The sequence below is a fragment of the Rhopilema esculentum genome, chromosome 8 (genome assembly GCF_057945365.1).
Source record: "Rhopilema esculentum isolate cy_ngs chromosome 8, ASM5794536v1, whole genome shotgun sequence".
Lineage (NCBI taxonomy): Eukaryota > Metazoa > Cnidaria > Scyphozoa > Rhizostomeae > Rhizostomatidae > Rhopilema > Rhopilema esculentum.
Genome location: NC_142822.1, coordinates 785,207 through 800,227, shown reverse-complemented (window position 1 = coordinate 800,227; position 15,021 = coordinate 785,207). Strand labels below are relative to the sequence as shown.

Below are 15,021 nucleotides of genomic sequence, written 5' to 3'. Positions count from 1 at the left end.
TTCTTGGGAAAATGATCATTGCGCGAAACTGCACTCTAAAATTGTTTTGCTTGTTTAATCAGCTGATTCATTTTAATCTAAAAATTAGATAGAATAAACAGTGTATGAATAAGGCAAAAATAAAGCTGAAGAGACTTGTAAACTTAAAGAATAGTTCTTGTTGCAACAAATAAAGGCCCCCTTTCTCCAGTGTATCAATCTTGAAACGTCTTTCTGATTTTTTCACCACGATTTTTTACTGGAAATTGACTTGTCCTATTTGAAGGAAGATTTGTCCAGAAACCTACCCGTAAAAAGCACTAGAGTATGCATGTGATCAGCTTTAAAACCAATTGCATGAGCAAAAACCCACTTTCATATTCGTCGCATTTATAACGATAATATCTATTACAAGAGAACAAAGGAAGAAAGAGAAAATTACACCAGAGGGAGCAGTTGATGAAGTGCTATAAAGCTTGTGAGCTTTAAAAGATAGGCTATTTTACAGAACAGAGGTTGAAGGAGCAACTAGAGATGAAAGATGGTCCGAGGAATGAAGGAGGTAGAATTAGTTCGGGTCTTTTGTGGAAATACACAGTAATCTTGTTGGACAAGATTAGGTATGGTTGGGCTGCTTAACTTAAAGCGCTTTTTCACTTTCAGATTTTAATTGCCAAAAGATACTTATTTTTCTTTACAAAAGAAAAAATTGATGAAAAATTGTGTCTTTTTAACAAATCCTGAAAAAAAGGATACCAAACCTTGACAAACATTAAAAGCCAGTTATTGAATGAATATTTGTACCTTCTCCAACCATAATAATGAACATGTTTGCAATTTTTGGCCGTTAATTCGCAAATTCACAGGTGCTCGAAATGCAGTGTTATTTCAATGGTCTGGTTTCGTTGCTAGGTTACTGTTATGAAGCGGATAAAATTTTACTTTTCAACACAACACACGTGGCTGCATAAAATAGCAGACCTGAGAACTGTGAAAATTTTTCTCCGTACAAAGAGACGACAAACTATTAAACAACGAAGATTCAACCGGAAGTGATGTTTAAGAGTCAAGAAAGAAGATTTAACCGTGGAGGCAGAGTTTAGCCACAGTGTCGAAGAAAAAAGTTCGTTGAAGACAGGAAAAAGAAAAGTGCTAATTTGATTGGACAGAGTTCCAGCAGCAATTTTTACAACGATTAGTTCACTGTCTCATTAAGTCATTAAGACAATAAAGCCTCGTTCTAAAGAACCCAAGAACACGTTGGAGTTCCAAAAAGAGGCAAAAACACACGTAGATGTCTGTCGCGGCGATCGCTTGCTTTTGTGCAAAGATATTCTTGACAAGATGTAACTAATAATCATGAAGTTGAAGGAAAACTGGAACACCAATACGAAATGCTTGTTCAGAAACCAGTGACTTTGGTCACAATACTAATGTTGGGAGTTTGGACTCTGGTTTTTTTGTATATGGCGTCGGATAAATCGATATCGGATTTTTCTGATCACTTAGAGGCTCAACTTCGACGAAAAAGGAAGTCTCGTGTTCTGCTACCCAGGATAAAAGGTGATTTGGATGATGTGAAGACAAGTATTGGGAAATTACCAGGCAAAAAGCAAGCTTTGGCAGTAGGGAAATTGAATGAAAGAGAAGATATCAAATCACGATGGCAAAATATGTTCAGAAAGTTTGACGCCATACATAAGGGGGAAATAGAAGACAAATTAAAGAAGAAACGCAAAGAAATGTTTACAAAACTTGATAAAAACCGTAGCAGTGAGAAAGAGCGAGAAGGCAGCGGTGGCAAGTTAACAGACGATGAGATTAGAAACTTGGCCAAGTTTATAGCACACAAAGAAAACTATCGTTTTGATCAAGAAAAACAAGTGCTAGAAATGGCTGCAAGAGAGTCTGAAAGAAATGTTGACAGAGAAAAAGAAGTCGAGGAACGAAACGCAGTTGGTAAACAGCAAGAAAAAGGTTTAAATCAGCAATCACAAAAAGTGAATCAAAGTTCAGATAGGCATGTAACTGCTGGAATGTTGACAGTGGGGAAAACCAGGGAGAAAGTTATGGACGAAGAACAGAGTAAAGAGGAATTGGGCCAAGTGCTAGAAGATGATAAAATCAAGGAGGGTAATGAAAGAAAGCAGGGAGAAAACAGGGAGGTCGATGATTCTGATCAAGATCAACACAGTAATCAAAACAAAGAAGTGATGATGGATGATTCGATGCGAAGCGGTAATCAAGGCAATCCAGCTAATCGCTCAAATGCCGAAATAAAACAGGATCAACTCAATAGAGAGGTCAAAAGCTCTTCTGATGAAAAGGAGAGTACAGTTGAGCGAAAGGAAGGAGCATCTGCTGAGCAAAACAGTGATGAATTGAATGAAAAATCAAATGTCAAAACGAATGGAAATTGCCAGCAAATGAGAAAATGCAAAAACAGCTCGATGAAAATGGAATGGTGAAAGAGACAAATAGTAAGGAAGACGAGAAGCACAGTAATGAAAAAGGTTTGAGAGAATACGTTGAAAAGTATGTAGGTGATAAACGGGAACAAAAGAATACTGGGATGAAAGTTAAGGATTCAAATGAAAGGAGCAAGATTCGAAAGGTAAATGAAGAGGGGGAGCAGAGAGTAAACGCGAAGGTTGATAAAAACAAGATAGAGATAGTAAGAAGCGGCACTGGTGGAAAGATGCCTTTGGTACAATCATTACAAAAGGTAGGAAGTACCAGAAAAGGAGCAGTTAAAAAAGAGCAAAAAGACATAAGTGGTGATGCAACTGCAAAAAACAAAAGAAGCAAAGAGAAAGCTGGAGTTTTGGTGAAAAGAAAGCAGAGTTATGTTAATTCAGTTATCAAGAAAAGGGTTAATGATTTGAATAAAGAACATAAAAGAAAGCTTAATTTCTATGGTAAAAAAATAAATAACAAGAATGAGAAATGAAGTTGCAAATGGAAGCAACATCATATATACTTGTTTTGATGTGTCTGAGAAAGAGGTGCAGCTTCAACCAATCCTAAAGGTGAAGTATGTGGAATGAGTGTCAGATAGATCAAGTCAAGTGCCAAAAGCAAACTTCTATGCATGGTTTGGAACAAGCAGGGTATGAGACATGCAGAAAGAACAAGATGCTTAGTGACTTTATTCTATGGTTTAAAACTAAGTTCACGGCCATTTAATGCTTTTTCTAAGTATGTTTTGCTAATTTAAAACACATTTTTGAATCCTTCAATAACGCTTACTTAAAATAAAGTATGCCTTGTATATAAACCTTTTTATATATGCAGTTGCAACAGTAACTCATCCAACAAATGCGACAAAAAGATAAGGTCGATTAGGAAGTAGGAAAATAGAACAGAAAATTCTGCAAAAGGATTATTCATAAATTTGTAAGTAACGTCAAGATGCAATTATCAGTTTATTAATATAATTAGCAATTATATTAACGGTTTCAGAAACTTGCAAATGCTTTAGTAATGTTTTTCATAGTTATAAAATTGTAAGTTAGGTTCTTAACATTTCTTTTAAGCAGGACAGGCATTGAAATCAGCAATATTTTTGTTGAAGCTTTTATCCTGTTGAAATATTTGTTGTTATTATTATGATTATCTTTGAAAACGTTAAAACAAAAAGTCAGAGGGTAAGAATGTGCTTCTTCAGTTTACAGCCACAATCTAATGCAGGTAGCGAAAATGATTTCAATAAAATCGATGGACAGAAAGAGAAAGTGAAAAACTAGGCCCATAATGACTGATTTGTATATTTGTATGATATAACGCAAGAATATTAACTTTATCATGTCAAAGAAGCAAAGAATAAAGAATTATTAAAAGAGCCTAAAGAAAGTGAAAAAAGTTTCATACTAGAGGGCTATTTATCATCATTCTGAGAAATCTTTCATTTGCATTAAAGATCTATCGCAACTATCATTTGATCTTCACAATGATTGATTGTTGGGAAGAATTCTAATGATGTTTTATAATTCAGCTTTTTTCGCTGCGTATCTGTTCAAGTCACGACACAGGACTTTATCTTGACATGGTAAACTGCAACGGCAAAGAAAGGAAAATCTTGTTTCATGAAAACATTTCTCAAAAGTGAACTTTTAACATGAACTAAGCTATTGTCTGTAAATTAAGATTTTTAAGTCTTTGCAACTCTCTAGATGACTTACGCAATTTAAAATAAAGTGATCATAAAACATCATCAAGAAACTGGTTATTACCGCAGACTTACAAGAGTGTATTACGGCAGACTTACTATCTGTTGCATCAAGATAAGTTGTATTGATTGCAAAAAAGGGATTTTTTCTTCGGATAGTGCGAAAAACAAAAAAAGGGAAATGGAGGCAAACAACATTATAATCAGTGGCGTAGCTTGACCTTCCAGACTAGGGAGTCAAGGGTCATAAGTAGAAAAATTTAATGACGAAGACATGGATAAAGATAAATCTGGGTGCTATTTTACCTACTGATAGACGATCTTACCAAAAATCCAGGAAAATTTTGCACCAACTAGAAATTTACCGACCAACTCATGAAGAATTGGGAAGGGGGTGTCCCGCCCATACACCCACCGCTAGCTACGCCCCTGGTTAGAATAATTAGATTAGAACAAATGGGATGCTGTATATGTGATGCGGTATTAGCTGAAGCAGTTATTGCCAGCAGTGTCAAAAAAGAGCAAAGGATGAAACAATCACGACAAAAACGAGGTAAGAGGTAACAACAAGGACATGGCCACTGTAAAAAGATCGAAAAAAGAAATTCGCAGTATTTTGAAAAAGATCGGGCAGAACTTGTATACAGGCTCAAAATTTCACCAGGATATAGGAAGAAAATACTGAAGATTTTGCATACATTGAAGCAACTACAGTGTTATCCAGATATAACCAACCCCCCGGATATAACGAACTTCCCGGTATAACGATATAAATGTCCAGTTCCTTGGATTCTGCCTAACAAAACTCCTTACAAAGTCTCTCAGTATAACGAACCCCGGATAAACGAACTCTTGTTATTACGAACCAATTTTTAGGTTCCTTCATCATAATTACTCTCGATATAACGAACTTTTCATAAATTGTTCATCTGTTATTTTCGTTTATTTATTTTTTGAAGTTCATTTACCACTTTCTCTTGTGGGAAACTATTTTTGTCATCGGCAAAACATGTTGGTGAAACATTTGAAGCACTGGCTGATAAGGCTCAGAGCACGGGATGAAAGTTTGATTGCCTCAGAAATTACTGCGAATGGATACACTGACACTAACGAATACCTTCTTACATATGAGACATTGGCAATGAGTGATGACAAGATTTAATTGAGAGACCCAGATGGAGAAGCAGAAGAAGGCTAAAAGAAGTGAAGTGATACCAGCTTTGCCAATCTCTTGGTCCCAAATCATAAGGAGAAAATAAAGATTATAGTTTTTAATAATCAGCAAGTAGTATTATTTGAACTCAGCTTGGTTTTTTGGAGTTCAATGTGTACAGAAGTTGCAGTCTAAACAGGCACACCGAAGGTTTCTTAAGGCGTGTACAGCTAAAAAACCTAAAAAACGTTTTCTCTCGGTTTAACGAACTCCCGATATAACGAACTATTTTCTGGTTCTCTTCAGAGCTCGTTACTTCCACTGTATTAACAATATCTTAACCTGATAATTAATTACTGTAATTACAAATGCGATAGTTTCAGTTTAAAGGCATTATTCAAACGTAGCGTGAGGAAGTAGTAAAGGCGCGGGTTGTTGTTCTGATTTCATTCACTATTTGTTTAACAGCAACCGCTCGTGTCTTGAAGAAGTACAGCTGAAAAGAAAAATCGAGTGAACTCAAAAACAAAACATGAACAAAGAGACTAGATATTTTGAGAATGCAGAATGAAGAAAGATGGGCTGCTACTGGACTGAAATCACAATGTAAGCTATGGATGTTACAAACAAACTTCAATAACTTATAAAGTGAAATAAATGTTATTTGGTGTATAGAACAGGACAGTTCTAAGTTGCTCATCGTAGCTTCACGCTAAGTGCGAGCACTCTTTGAAGAATGGTAAGCAGAAATTTCATTAAAGTGCAATAAATGCCATAAACTTTCATGTTTTTAGTTTTCGGAAGAGAACTTATGCAAATGTTGCAGCGTCCGAAAAATTAGATCTTGGATATTAATGAATGCAGCGAATGAAGCAACTACTTTAAACTTTTTATTTATTTGAATAAGAAAATTTTCACTTGGTACAACAAACCCTGTTTATAACAACTTGAATTTTCGGAACAAATTCCGTTTTTTTGAAAATTCAAATAATTGAACACTGCTATTTGCCTTGTTCAAGGAAGCCTATTGGGTGCTTCCAGAATTTTAACTCGTTATAAAACTAATCAGCAAAAATACCTTGAATCCAATTGCAACTGCGCAATGCAATAACAGGATAATGACTAATGTGCATGCTTGAACCTGCAAATTGATGACATATTGTAAACAAAAAGTTCCCTTACGAATTAAGAGTCTGTTACTAGGACGGAATTCAATAAGACTTTGCGAAATGAGAGACTCGTTTGATAATGCACAAATTCAACTCACAACCTGATTTGGAAAATATTTAAGATATTTTTGTATTTGACATTTTTGACTTTAGAATAGAATTTGGAAATATGAAAATTTTATTCGGACTGAAAGATGATGGTGAATTCTAACCTGAAAAGGGTTACAAAGAAAAGAATTTGGTGTATTTTTTTACAATGAGGCCATCAATTAAAATTGATATATAAAAGAAATGATATGACGATAAATTACTACGCAATTGGCGTTGTATTTCAAGGCAAAACAACAATATCAACTGATAATACAATACAATTATGCAGTCAAAATTGTGAGATAACCAATCATGTTATTAAAAAAATTGGTTGCTTTTCTTTCAAAATTCCTTTTAATGTTCTGAATGCTTAAAAGAAGTTGCCAGATCGATGCAATTTGTGAAAAAATCATTTAAAACCAATATGCACATTTCTTTAAAAAAATATTTGCATAAATGAGAATGCAAACTGTTGTATAGAAGAAAAGCTTGATTGGTAACCTGGTGTTGTCATAGTTGCCAAAAAACATTCAATACATAAAAGGTTCCGATCTTCGAATTCACAAACTGAGCAAAGTTTTAGAAAGAGCAAACATCTACAGAAATGCTGAAAAATTATTTTATATAGGCTGAAGTAGAATTAATAGATTCATATTACAATGGACGCGAGCGTTTTTCAATCATCAAAGGTGTAAGATATGCAAACGATCGGTCAAAACCAAAATGATATTGAGTAAATAAGCCTTGATAAAAAGCCATATTTTTCTAAGATCTATTTTTAAATTATTTTTGATTATGGACTTAAATTTTTTTAGATGATGGAACTTTCCAGTCCATTATCTGTCGTTTATAAAAAAGAAAATGATATAAAGATAACAAAAAGCTTGAAAATTGATCAAACAGATAATAGAAATAAAATTTAGAAATACAAATACCAGCACGGTGCTTAAAATATTGAATAAACAAAACAGAGATCAGCTTTTACCTTCCGATCATCATCTTCAACAGCTCGGAAGAAAGTTAGACAAAGGACCGATCCTAAAAATAAAATTGGTAACCGTAAAAGTGGAGTTGCTTATAAGAGATTCAGCTCCGCATTGAAATGACTAACAATTTAAAAAATAGAACAAGCATTGTATTTAATTAAATGTATCTGAGGATTTAATTAACAGCAGGAGTATGCAATTTAAGGGTTATTTAAGGGGTTGAATCCAAGGGGTGGAGAGGCAAATAGAAAACCTCGGAAGATTTTTGCATATCTATTTGCAAGGCCAAATCTTGAGCCCCTGGTTTTCGCAACCATGCTTTGCCCCTCAGAAAAGAGATAATTATGCTTCTAAACAATAGTGAACTGTATATTAACGAACAAACACGTTAGAAAGACGTTCTCTAATGAAACTGCACCATGCATGTTATTGATTTTAATTACCTCTAGAGAATCAATGCTCTTTAAATAATGAAATCTGATATTAATGTTACCCATTACACATTTGATAGCAAAATTAAAGTGCACATTATATCTTTTTAGCAAAATTGCGTTTTACATAGAGTTGCCAAGAAAATGTCACCCGTCGAGTGCAGACGGTTTATTCGCGAAATTAGAAGATAAACAAGAACAAAAATGACTGAAGTGTCTACCTGATAAAATGACACCGACGATCATAAGGGTCCACCTTAACCAGTCTTGAGGCAAAACCCAAAGAATCTACAAAAAATGAATTTTGCAATCACAGAAATGGCAAGAGCTGATTGCATATCCACTTTTGAACTACTTATATAAACAGCAAGGCTTATATGCACCCCTTTATGGGAAAATTTCACTTTGACATTCGCGCTGAAGATGAAACAGAAGAAAAATTAAAGAAAAAGCTTGGTTGAGAATTTTTTTAGGAAATATTAGGAATATCACACTTAATGGCATCCTTTTTATAATTTTTTTTCAAAGAATCTTCAAAATTAGTAAACAATTAATTACAAAAAAAGAAAAGAAAATTCTAAAGGAAATCATAAAGGACGCATAAGACTCTCGAGTCAAGCATCTATGGGCACTGTTTACAAATGGAAGTCTCATTTGTAACACCCAAACAACAAGGCTGCATGGTTTCATACCTCTGATCACATAATTTAAAAAACAATAACATTTGTGAAAAGCTCTCGAAATGGAGTTATGTTATTCAAAAATGCAACTCACCGATATTGGAATAAATATTGACAAGGAGTAGCCATAAACACAAACAATTTCTAAAAACAGAAAGCCAGCTTGATTTCCTCGCCATAGCAACAATCCCCAAACAGCTGACGGGACAAGCCATGCATAACCATATATGACGAAGGCAGCGAACGTAACTAGGGTTGGGAAGATGCAGTTGATAAAGCAAGTGGAAGGGACAGTTTACCTAAGCATCAAACATTGCTTATTTCTGCTGGGGGAGAGGAATCTTTTAAGGATTAATGCTTAAAGAATAAAACGTGCAAAACACTATCGTAGCCCTTAGTTGATATAACCTGAAATGGAAGCGCTTTAAGCATGAGAGTACCAATTTGGACGACATGCAGGGTGTGCACTCACCTCCAAACCTGACTCTCTCATGTTCTCTAATGTTTTTAAACCAATCTTGACAATTTTACTCAAACAAATAATAAATTTCAACCAGTTAAAGAGCGTCTTAAAAGAACAAACTGGTTCTGCGCTATCATAATTACAAAAGTGCAGTTATTTTGTGGAATGAAAAACATAGCTGAAACAAAATTTCAGCATGGCGAGATTCTGTCAACTGAGTTTGGAAGGAGCATATTTTTCTGACGGCCAATAGTAACGACGAGAGTGATGGAATACATTTTGAAACAGGTTTTCATTATAATCAGCGGGTAGCGATTGTTTATCAATGAAAGTGTATGGACGTGTCTTTTGGTCCCTCTACATTTCTCTCTTATAGTTCCAACAAGATCTATAATGTTCGATTGCATGTTAGTACTTGCGTAGGCTGGTTGTTAAACTGTTTGTGCTACGTAGCTCTAGTGGGTTATAGCAAAGCATTGCGATAACAATACCTGCAGATTGTACGGTTGCCTTCCCTCTTTTTGCTAATACTTGTGTAGGACTCGTGTATGCTAGGGACAGATACATTGTACAACCTCAACGGGCCCATACAAAAAGCTGGCACAGGAAGGTTTGAAAACAGCATCCATACCCAAAAAAGCTTTCTTCTCGAGCATTGTGGATTCTAATATAGACAACACCTCACCTTTATGGAAATTATAAACCCATTGTGTTCCTCCTTCTGACGCGAAATAGCTTGCCAAGTTTCCACTAATTGCAATTGTAAAAACCAGTGTTGCACAAACCCAAAATGGCCCTATTTGAAAAGAAAAACCACAATTGAAAATAATAATAATAATAATATCTATTTAAAGTAGATTGCTGCACTTTTAATCTGAAAATTAAAAAAATGGCTTTAAAAAACATTCTGAAAGATATTTATATTTTTTCACAAGCGGCACTGATTGGGCAACCTCAACAGTCATGTCCTCGCGTTTCTGATTATTCGTGGTTTTTTCATAGTTCTTTGCAAAATCTCAACCGTACAAAGGAAATCGATGATTTTTTACTTTGACGTGAAAATCTATCATTTTGATTTATCTTTGTATGATGGCGATTTTCTCTAAAACTATGCAAGAGACAGTTTGGTCTATCTCAATCCTCAATTGGGTATTTATTTTTCCCTTACGTAGAGTTTTCAATCTATGTTTTGACGTTTCAAACTCTAAAGAGTGTCAGACGAAAAGCATAAGTTTGTTTGAAAATGCTTCCTTTCTTCACATCCATTTTTACATTCTGTACCACAAAAAGATTGTTTTTTGTAAAGATGATAACATTTTCAAAAATTTGAGATTAAGGAAGATCTTTTGAGCAAATAACTTTAAGCTCAATAAGAAGAAGCAGCAGAAATTCAAGCACTTCAAGGCAGAATTTGTACCTTAAAAGATACAGATTTCAACTGCTCTTGAAACTATAAAATTTTTAAGAAAAGAATTATGAGAAATACTCTTTAAAGCTTACCATACAAATCTGGATCTGGTCGGACTTTTGTTGTTAGAAAATTCCGTCCATATGTTGGAAGCATAGAGTATAAGATTCTATTTAAAACCTGAAAATAAAGAAAACAAGAATTCATGAAAAAACATATACTGCTGTATTGCAATGTTTTTTTTCAATTACAGTAATGCTGAATTTTTATTACCAATGTATTAGAAATTAATTACATCATACAGCAAATAACCCATTGCATTGAAAATAAACTTGATTTTGCAGTTAAAAGGGGTGTCTAATAAAAAAGATTTTTCTATCAAAATTTGTTGTAAAATTTGTGTTCTAATTCATATGATTTTGGTTAAATACATTTTTCAAAGATGACACCGTAATGCTTCGAACAAGTGCCCTCCTCAAATAAGAGCCCCCCTCAAATAAGCACCCACCCCTCGAATAAGCGCCAATCCTTCAACTTTCAGAAATGGGCACTTATTCGATTTTTTTCAACGAAAACATAATTGGAAGGCAATTCAACAAGAAAGATTAATGAAAAATTTGCAACCAAATCTACTTTTGGAATAAGCGCCCCCCTTGATTAAGTACCTCCCTTTAATAAGCCAGGTTCTCCTTCGCAACGGAAAGTAAAGTCTGCACGCAGGCTCTAGAAAGTACTACTACCAAAGCAAAAATTTTCAATTGTGATAACTGATTCCATCTGTTTGCACCAGTGAAAGCAATATGCAACAAACATGCCTGCTGAACGCTGAATTGAGGCCTTTGGCAGACACCTGAAATTCAGCACTTTTTCAAGTCATTAAAATACTTGATGTTTGCAGATAAAAGCCAAAACCTCCAAAGCCATTTAGCCAAGTTCATTTAAAATTTGACTGTTGGATTGTATTAATGTTTTGAATTCAAGTTTAGATTATTTGAAGCAAAGCGCATGAAATCATATCTTAACTTTTAAGACTTCACAAAGCATGTGACCTGGTGGTATATGCCCTTTTTACCGTGCCACTTTGTTATCATGGATACAAAACTGCAAATCACAATAAGTTTTATACATCTTAAGACTTAGGACGAAAATTGAATTTGGCCAATTCAACTGATTGCTTGCATTAATGTTTGAATTCAAGTTTTAGATTATTTAAAACAAGGCATTTTATAAATCATATTTTAATTTTTCAGACTGCACCCTGCATGTGACATGATGAAATGTACTTCTTTTACCAGGCCTTTTTCTAGATCAGACTAAAAAATTGCAAATCAAAATCAGATAAAGGGTTTACATCTAAACTCTTGGAAAGTAAACAAATACCTGCTTTGTATCAACATCAAAGAATTTCTGATAATACTCAAATGTCCAGAATGATGGTTGTTTCTTCTGTCCAGCAAGAAGCTTGAGAAAATAAGAGTTTTTTCCCAGACTATTCAGGATATATTCTGAAGTTTTATATGAAGAAAATTGTCAGGCAAAATGCTTATATCTGTTTCAGCTTGAAAGTCAATTACTAAACCCTGTCCAAACATGCTAGCATGTAAAAAGGATGTTAAACCAATATGAAAATGATGATGATACTTCATAATTTTTGCCTTTTTAAAAACCATTGAATATATAAAGAAGTTGGTATAACAATTTTACATTACAGAGTTGGTATTTCTAAATTTCAGGGAACATAGTGCTAAATTTTCTGAGCAGTGCAGACATAGACAGACCATTTTTTACTTCCAGCTTCTTTGTAATCTATTTTGTAGCTGATCTTGGTTTGCAATAGGGGGTAATATTTTTCCATCTTAATATCCACTACTTTTAATCAATGCACATAAACAAAAAATCTCCATGGCACTTACCTCAGTTTTGTCATTTTCATCTACAGGAACAAAATATTAGTATCAATAAACAGAAAATATCAGATATTGAATAAAGAAAAGATGTCAGATGTCCTTTACTGAAATTAAGATTTTGAGGAGACAAGTAAAAACAAAAACAACTTACACTCAAATCATAAAATATCTTTAGGTATACAACATCCTTTTGACTTTCCAAGCAAATTACATGTATAATTTTGTATCATTTATTTAAGAAAAACATGGTCAGAAAGCAATGTTTAAGAATCTCTAAAAGAATTCTTAACAACAATCTATTGGTGGTACAAAACTTGAAAATGGCTTTGAAAAAAGCAAACATTTGAGTAAACTAAAGCTTTTTGTCTGACATTTTTCAGTGTTTAAAACATCAGAACATAGATTTAAAACGAGTTTGTTTGCTTTTTTCAAAGCAATTTTCAAATTTTTAACACAAGAATATATTATTTACAAGACATCTTATACCAGGAGTATTTGATGAGAATACATTGTGAGAATTTTGTAATTTATGACAAAAATGCAAATATACTAGATTTGTTTAATATTTTTTTCACTTGTGGTACTGCTTCTCCTGTGCAACAAACTAAAGCATGCACTCTGTTGTCAAACCAAAAGCTAATTGTTTCTGTTCACTTCAAGCTTAAAACAAAATTATCAAACATGTCTAGGATGTAACTAAAAGTTGCAATGATCTTTATCTGATATATAAACCAATACAATGTATTTCTGGAATTAGCAAGTAATACAGACCATCGCTAGATTCATCTCCAAGTAATGTTGTTCTTGTGGGTATCTTTATGTCATCATTGGTTTTTTCTGCTTTTGACTTTTCTTTGCCTTCAGCATTTGGTAGTAGAGCTACTTCTGTATATTCTGTCAAAGTAGAATATATCATGAAGACCTAAATGGGTACCTAGCAAATTAAGAAATGGTACAACAGACACATGGTTTGTCCAATGAACTTTGATTGGTACAACAAATTTGATTGATGTAACAAGATCAATATTCCTTTTAACTAGACTGGTGGCAAAAATGCAACAACATTGCTAACATTTCCCCCAGTATAGGGTGCCCCAGTATACCGTCAAGCCCTAGTATAGGGATTGTCAATCAAAATTAAGTTCTTAAGTGCCGCCAAAGCCGTTTCAGTGTGTTGTTGTCTCAATGATAGATGGAAGTTATTTCAAGACACAGCGGCTTCATGGCCAATAGACATTCAGGTTTGTGAACCAAGACTCAAGAATGAAGATGCAACCATGTTGATCTCTATCTGCTTAATTTCAAATTCCCTATTCAGCAAGCGGCCATGTTGTATCAGCGGTACATGAAAGACATTTGCGTAGCTCACCGCTAGCAATAACAAAATATAGCCAGTTCATTCCTTCAAATTATTTCCATCAAAACAAAATGATTCAACAAGTTCCATCAAATTTAATTCAAACCAGTCTCAATCAGTGTAATGAAAATGAACACGTGTAACTAAAATGTTGCGTTTGTTTATGACGAGCATTGATTGGGGATTTTTTTATGAAATAGCAGTTGGGAGTTGCAATCAGTCTCTGTTATTAATTGAAGCCGTCTGAAAATCAAATCCACCACTTCCCCAAGTACTATAGCTCGGTTGTGGGAGACACGCGGGGGCCTGCACCCCCGGGTCAGACATAGAGGATTCTCAGAGTAATGCAGACCTCTGTACATTTTGGCCTAAACTTTGTCTTTTATATGATTGATTATATCTTTAAAATTCATACAAAACACAAGTTTAGTGACCAAGAATGAGGGGGCACAGAAGAATATCCAATTCTTCAATGGGGCACCAACAGAGCCCGTTGAGAACAAACTTGCATGAAAAAAACAACTCGAAATAGCCCCCCTCTAAATAGACGCATATTCAATATAAAGATGTATTTCCCTTATTTCTTCCTTTTCTCCTGCACACTGCTGCACCACTTAACCTACTCCAAAACTGGCTTTACTTAGCTTGGATAGGGTAGTGCTCAGTTGAGGGCTATAGCATGACATTAATGTCCATCTTTGATAAAATGGACCAATTATGGACTACCAAAATGTTTCTTATACTAGAAAAACAGCCATACACTAAAATACTCAGCTAACCGAACTTAGCTAGCAGAGTGAACAGTTTAAGAAACCCCGATTCATTGAACCAAAAACTTTGCTTTTGAAATGAAAGTCTACACTCACCATGAAATTGCAGATCATCCCCTGCCTTTGGCAGCTCTTGTTTTAATAGTACAGTGTCACTTACAATCAACTCTTCGTCTTCTTCAGAGTCATCCAACTACAAGATGTAACGCAAAAACACCTGACTTTTAAATGTGAACATTACAGAGAGGCCTATTTTGTATTTACTTTCAAATGTTTCATATAAAATTGCAACAATGTTTGCAAGCATTCTACTGCAGCAGCAAATTCCCGTCAATAATGTTTGTCTTTCGAACTAAAAGTGTTTAAAAAATTATTGAAAACAGAAAGCAAGTTGCTATTATTACTTGAATTGCAGAGTATTTTGGTGCCGCCATATTTTTCTTTCCACGTAAATGATATG

General features: G+C 34.4%; 1 protein-coding gene across 1 annotated transcript; it reads right to left on the bottom strand.

Moving 5' to 3' along the window:
* Positions 1-5,148: 5,148 nt before the first annotated feature.
* Positions 5,149-15,021, bottom strand: LOC135694536 (protein YIPF1). The gene is made up of 12 exons (XM_065213324.2): positions 14,966-15,021; positions 14,658-14,754; positions 13,206-13,328; positions 12,441-12,460; positions 11,908-11,988; positions 10,620-10,707; positions 9,805-9,915; positions 8,751-8,905; positions 8,198-8,264; positions 7,545-7,597; positions 6,379-6,441; positions 5,149-5,796 (listed from the first exon to the last, which is right to left on the bottom strand). The coding sequence occupies exons 1-12, from the start codon at positions 14,993-14,995 to the stop codon at positions 5,698-5,700; spliced, it is 987 nt and encodes a 328-aa protein (XP_065069396.2). The 5' UTR covers positions 14,996-15,021; the 3' UTR covers positions 5,149-5,697.